This window comes from Cheilinus undulatus, linkage group 8 (genome assembly GCF_018320785.1).
Source record: "Cheilinus undulatus linkage group 8, ASM1832078v1, whole genome shotgun sequence".
Classification (NCBI taxonomy): Eukaryota; Metazoa; Chordata; class Actinopteri; order Labriformes; family Labridae; genus Cheilinus; species Cheilinus undulatus.
This window is the reverse complement of record NC_054872.1, coordinates 19,888,179-19,895,193: the sequence shown is the minus strand read 5'-3', so window position 1 is coordinate 19,895,193 and position 7,015 is coordinate 19,888,179. Positions and strand designations below refer to the sequence as shown.

Sequence of the window (7,015 nt, the reverse complement as noted above, 5' to 3'; positions counted from 1 at the left end):
AACCCATAATTACTTGAATTAATATCAATAACCCGCTATCTTTCTTAACTTTAATGTTATCATCAGTCCTTTTAGGTCTTTTTTTCTTGTTCTCCTAACAATTCTCTTATTTTTCCTCACAGATATTTTCTCTCTTCTGTTTCCCAGCACCCCCCTCCTCCTCCTCCAGCACCCCCCCCCCACCCAGCCCAGCACGACCATCATATTTAGCCCCCTGCACACATTTCCAGCGGGTTATCACAATTGCCATTCCTCCCCTCCTTTCTGATGTGTTACCCAGATTACCATCAGTGCCCCTCAGATATTTTGAACAGATCCTCGGCGCGCGGCAATATCCACTCGGAGCCATCTGGTGCAGATCAAAATCTACTGACTTCTTGGGCTTCAGTCGTTAAGGCATTAAATCTAGATCTACAGAATCCCCCCCGTTGACTCGGGAGGTGGGCGATATAAGAATCAAATCAAATAAAAATAGAAGTGTTAAAACACGAAAAGCTCCCCCCAACCCCGTGAGCCACATGGCTGTGCGTGGACAGCTGAGGAAAGTGGAGGTTAAAGTCCGAGTCTTTTCTTTTTCTGACATGGAGAATGGATTGGAGGAGGTGACCAAAACTACAGCAGATTTTTTTTTTTTAATTCATTTTTTGTGCCATTACATATTTTTAAAAGCCTTTTTAAGAGAGAAAACAAAATCACAGATTTTTAAGTGTGTGCTTTTTAGGGGTGCGAAACATTTTTAAGTGAACAAGTTTCAAACTTCTGACGCAAAATTCCTCCTTTTTCCTTACATATTTAAAACATAAACTGTTAGAGAGAAAAACAAGAAAGTTAAATTTAATTAGGGGGCTGAAAATGTGCTTGGATGTTATTTTTTTTTTTTGTGGCGCGTGCAGGGACCTGCAGACTTCACAGCCCGGTGCCTCTCGGTGTTTGACTTGTCCCCTGGCTTTGCCTCATTCCTTTCCACTCAAAACAAGGAAAACGTGAAGTGGCTCTGTTGTTACAAAGGACAACAGCAATCTGGTTAAAGTCCACGCATACACACAAACAGACGCGCGCGCATGCAGATGGAAAGTGGGTGAGCAGAAGAAAAAAAAAAAAAAACAGAGAGAGGGAGAGGTAGAATTTGGCTGATTAAACCTTTATGAAGAAATCAAAGAACAGCCAAACAGAAGTCAATAAAAGCATACATAATTAATAAATGATGTGGAGAGATTTGTGCGCTTTTTTCTGGGGATGCTTTGACTTTTGGAGGGAAAAGGCGTAAAAAGTATTTGACGCAAATATAAATGGTAAAACGCAAATATTTTATTTAATCGTTTTCTTATTTTATTAAAATATTTGAATCAGAATTTCCAGCCATAAAAAGCACAATTAAAACAAGGTGAAATAGTGCGCAAGTTTGGGAACAATACACTGTAAAAGGAAGATCAAACTTTCAGAAAGGAAGGAGACACTTTAAAGTAAATGAATGCCTCAGAATTAAATAAAACGCACCAGCAGCCCGTGATAGCAAACACTAGCTCCTCTGCGGAGTTCTACTTTCCTCCATTAATTACAATTTAAATCTATTCAACCAAGTTCCTTCTTGTGACGGGTTTACTTCCCCCTGTGTCGGACAGCTGTAAAATCGTGTAGACAGGTTGTCATACAACAATCAAAGCCTTCGGTGAATGGACTCTAATGCTTGAACATTTAACATACAATAAGTCCAAACACTGAGGGAGAGAGAGAGAGAGAGAGGCAGAGTCAGAAAGAGAGAGAGAGTGAGGGAGAGAGAGAGGGTAAAGAGAGAGAGGGAGAGAGAGGCCCCAGCCAATGTGCTCACTCTATATTCACATTATCCACATTGCTCCAAACGAGGAGGAGCTTGCAGGCTCAAGTAGGGGATGCCAATCAAAGCATCAACTTCAAATTGTATCTGAGAGATCAGCCTGGAGACCTCAGGGCCAGGCGCGTCAGTCGGAGCGCAATTGTTGATCAGATCACATCCAGCGGACTTTGCGCGAGAGAAAAAAAAAAGAGAGAGGAAGCCGAGATTTAAGAGCGGATTGTTTTGACTGCACACAACTGTGTATGTCTGTAGTAGCTGTGACTTTGGCTTGAACACTTTCCCTTCACTCCTGATTCCCCTTGTTTTTTTCTTCTTCTTCTTTCTTCTCTCGCACACATTTTTTTTTTACGCACAGTTTGTCGGACGGTGCAGCTGTGCGCTGAATTCGGCGTTGGACATGTCTTTCCCGCAGCTAGGCTACCCGCAGTACCTAAGTGCCTCCCAGGCGGTGTACGGGAGCGACAGGCCGGGAGTGCTTACGCCTTCGTCCCGGGGAGGGAGCACCGAGATCGGGGGAAGTCCGTCTGCTACAGCAGCGGCGGTCACGTCGGTGTTGGGCATGTACGCCAACCCGTACGCACACAACTACAGCGCTTTCTTACCGTACACCAGCGCGGATCTGGCTCTTTTCTCACAAATGGTAAGGAGAAATGTTTTTTTTGTTTACATGGGAGTTGGGAAGACTGTTGTTTATGCTCCGTGTTTCCACTGCTGACTGAAAAAAAAAATGCAGGGCAGCTTGCTTTTGCTTGTGAAATCTTTTGAAATGCGCCATAGTTTCTCAGAGTCTCAAAATACTGCTTTATAAAGTGAAATAAACGCTTTAATTTCGCAAAATTGGTGCCAGATTGTTGGGCTCAGTAAAGGAGTTCGACTTGTGTTTATTAAAAAAAATAAGCTGTCTCAGGATTATTTATTATCCTGTGAAGGAAAATGTGTCGAAGTGATGTTTATAACACCATCAAAACGGTAAATTTCGCTTACTGTTGGCAAGATTTGAAGATATAAGGAAAAATAGACTGGCGTTTTGGAATGAGACGTGGAAGAAAAAGTCACTTTTCTTTTGCAACTTTGACCAGATTTTTCTCATAAGACTGTTAAAAATATTTTCTGTCGTGCGTAAACGCAGAATATAAATGCGCAGTGAATTTGGAATTTTTTTTACTGCAAAATCCTGTGAAGATATTTAGGAGATATAGACGAAGAATCGTCACAAATGTTTTGCCTCAAATACACCTGATAATAACAATAAAATTGCCCTGTGTTAATGTGTCTACCAGTGTGTGTATCAGAGATTCACTTCATGCGTAAAAGCTTCAAAATAAACCCCTTTATGGAGAAAAATCTCACAATATGCGTTTCAAAAACTGGTCGATGTGTTTTGATTGCTGTATCCAAAGCAAATGTAAGCGAGGAAGAAGGATTACTTTCGGCACTAAAGTGTGAGTGTGGCACGCTGGGAAAACTTCACTCAGGCCTTCAAAGTGCTCTGACAGACTTGAGGAGTGTGGAGAGGAGTTTGGCAGGTCCACGTGAAAGCTGTGGGGATTTGCATGTGCGTTCATAGTGATGCAACGAACTTTCTCTTATCCTGTTGACTTTATACGTTCCGTTATTAGGCTGTCATGTATGAAACATGTCTGCTAATAAAGTGGGCAGGTGCCGCAGGCCTAACTTTGCAACTTGAGGTGCAACTGAAAATCTTAAAGGCCACTTATTTTTCCTCCATTTACACAAAAAGCTTTCGAGCCACAAAATAAACATTGTTTTTATAATTCGGACATTTAAAGTAACTTAATTATATTTTAAATCTATCCTTTTATTTTGAAGGGATCCCAGTATGAGCTGAAGGACAGTCCTGGTGTCCATCCTGCCAGCTTTGCGGCCCACACCTCTCCGGCCTTCTATCCTTACGGTCAGTTTCAGTATGGGGACCCTGCCAGGCCCAAAAACGCCACCCGGGAGAGCACCAGCACCCTGAAGGCCTGGCTCAACGAGCACCGGAAGAACCCTTACCCCACCAAAGGCGAGAAGATCATGCTGGCCATCATCACCAAAATGACGCTGACGCAGGTCTCCACCTGGTTCGCCAACGCCAGGAGGAGGCTCAAGAAGGAGAACAAGGTGACCTGGGGCAGCAGGAGCAAAGAGGACGGGGAGGACGGGAACTTGTTCGGCAGCGGGGACGAGGGGGAGAAAAACGAAGATGAGGAGGAGATCGATTTGGAAAGCATTGATATCGACAAGATTGACGACAACGACGGGGATCAGAGCAACGAGGACGATGACGATAAATCCACGGAGGGGAGCAGGGAGCACAGGGGCGGTGTGGGTGCGGGGGGAGAGCTGGACAGCTTGGAGAGAAGACGGGCCTTCGCACTGCAGGCCCACGAGGTGTTTGACAAATCTAAGAGCACAATTTCACTTCACCCAGGGAGTAAGGAGAACTCAGACGGCAACAACAACACGACACGAGTTTTATCCCCGGATAGACCTGGGAGCTTTCCCCTCCCCTCCAACAATAAGCCCAAAATCTGGTCTTTAGCCGAGACTGCCACTAGCCCTGACAGCTCCTCTCAGAAACCCACGTCCCCTTGCGCGCCAACGGCCACCACGCACCCATCAGCGCCCCACCACCAGATCCAAACCCACCCAGCCTTCCTCCCCAGTCACGGACTGTACACCTGCCAGATTGGGAAGTTCCACAACTGGACAAACGGGGCTTTCCTGGGCCAGAACTCCCTTCTGAACGTGAGGTCTTTTCTGGGAGTAAACCAGCACCATCACCACCATCACCACAACCACCACGCGCCGGGACAGCAGCAGCAGCAGCAGCAACAACAACCGACGTCAGTGGTGGTGTCGCCGGTAGCAGCTGCAGCAGCACTCAGCAATGACAGCAAGGCCCCATCAGAGACCCACAGCCCCAAACACATAGGTAGGGGGGGAAGTCGTGCACGCGCGTAAATGTCATATACAGCTGTAAAAATGATACATAACTGAAATAACGAGCATGAAATTAAAGGTACAATTTAAGCCTGTTTATTTTATCATACACATTATCATCACAGATGATTGTGTGAAGGCAACACACTCTTTAAATCTTTGTGGTCACAAACAGCAATTATAAGGTTTTACATTTATGAATAATTATGTCAAAAAATAGCACAATATGGCTGCATTTTATTTACATTACAGTGCTAAGGAGTGATTTTATTTTCTTTTTAGAACATGAAAACGGTGTAAGGTCTGTTTCACCTCCAACACAGACCCTGAAGTCTTCCTTTCGACCCATCATCGACAGGTGAGACAATGTTCCTTTTATCCATTCACATATTAATTATTTATTCATCATTTATTTTGCATTTGCGGATTTTTGCTGGCTTATGTTGTTGTCCAATAGCCTAGAAACCCCAGCCTTGAATAAAAATCTAAACCTTTTTCATTTAGCCTTTTTTTAAGCTCAAAATAACTGAAATCAAAGCTGAACGTTTAGGAAGGCCCAGACACCATATATAAAAGTATAATACCTATAATTCCCAGCAAATAACTGTGGCTGAAAAGGATGCAAACTCCATCTTCATTTCTTATTAAATCCCAGCAGTTTATCTCTGGCATTATTATCTTTTTAATTCCACTTTTTCTATATCTAAAATAGCAAAAATAAGACTTCAAAATAAAACAAAGATAAATAAAACTCAGTTTGCTTTGTGGGTGACAGAGGTCTTGACTCTCATCCCACTCCCCCTTTAATTCCTCCCCTCTGGGGAGAGTGTGGCTACTTATCAAGTCACCGAGTAAAACGGGCTCTGTCTGGGCTGTGTGCTTTCCCTAAAGACCCCTGGGAGAGCCGGAGCCCAGGGGAGCGCTCTGAGCGAGGGCGAAAGAAGAAAGTTTACCTCACTTTAAAGCTTTAAAAATCCACATTTGTCCCTCTAGGAGTGTGGCATGAAGGTAAAAAGCTGTGTTATTGAAATTAAAAGGATATTATTTCAGTGTAAGTGTCGATAATTTACGTGCGTAAAAAGGCAAATCCTTTTTACGCACGTAAAAATATGATAGTTTTGTAAATTAATTAAGCTTACAACGATGTAATCACATTATTATAATCATTATTATTTCTATTATTATTATTTTTATTATCATTGTTGTTATTGTTATCATTATTATGGAATAGAGTGAGGGAGGGATTGGAGAGGGAGAGCTGCAGTCTGTTTCAAATCAAATCCGTTCAGCCTGCAGACACTTGAGATGCATATTGAGAGCCGCTGTCCAAACACTGCGGGGTTATTTATCTACCTCTCTGTATTATTCTTTATCCAGATCCTCTCTGCCTTCCAGCGCCAGGAGTCCGCAAGACGCCACGCAACGGGTCCTCACCGCTCTCTCCTCGGCTTGATCAACACACTTTTGTTTCGTGCTTGAAAAGAGTAAAAAAAACAAGAAAATAGAAAGATAAAGACTTTACACACCCTGAAAAAAGGACAATGCGGAATAATAATGCAGCGTAGCATTCAGTCGGTACAGAACAAATGGCGTAATTTGGTAATATCCTGTGGATGGATGGATTACTTCCTCTATTGTTGTGTAGCCTATAATCGCGCCTATAATGTTACTCTCTCTCTCTCCACTCTGCACAGGCAGGCTGGGACATTTTGGTAGGCTTTTTACTTTGTTATTATTATAATAATTATTATTATTTTGTCTCTATCTTGTGTTTTTGGTGTCTTTTCTTTAATGTAAATACCAAGTGATTTAAATTTGTAAATAGGAAGCGTTGAAGGAATTTGTCCAGATCGTATATTTTGCCTAATAAACTAAATGAAATTATAGAGAAACTCACGAGAATCATCAGCGTATTATTATTATTATTATTATTATTATTATTATTGGGGAAAGGGGCGAGTTTTTTTATTCCAAGAATGGTGAGAAATGCAGAACAAAAATATACATTGGCAGTCTGCACGCAGGCTTAATTTTATTCACGTTGTAGAGGGAAGCAGCGTGGATGCATTGAGGTGCTAATAAGTGTCCAGATGGTTGCTGGTGACAGAAAATGGACAGGAGCAGCTGGGAAGGTCATTAAGTAATAATATGGGAACGCCCAGTCCAAACAAAATCAAATGGTTAAAATCTAATCTGTCAGAGAGAGAAGTCGATTCGAAGATAAATTATTAATAT

The 7,015-nt window shown here is 42.6% G+C and overlaps 1 protein-coding gene across 1 annotated transcript; it reads left to right on the top strand.

Annotated features, from left to right (window-relative positions):
* Nucleotides 1-1,967: 1,967 nt before the first annotated feature.
* Nucleotides 1,968-6,594, top strand: irx1a (iroquois homeobox 1a). Its single transcript, XM_041793854.1, has 4 exons — nucleotides 1,968-2,474; nucleotides 3,665-4,772; nucleotides 5,063-5,138; nucleotides 6,158-6,594. The coding sequence occupies exons 1-4, from the start codon at nucleotides 2,232-2,234 to the stop codon at nucleotides 6,231-6,233; spliced, it is 1,503 nt and encodes a 500-aa protein (XP_041649788.1). The 5' UTR covers nucleotides 1,968-2,231; the 3' UTR covers nucleotides 6,234-6,594.
* Nucleotides 6,595-7,015: the final 421 nt, after the last annotated feature.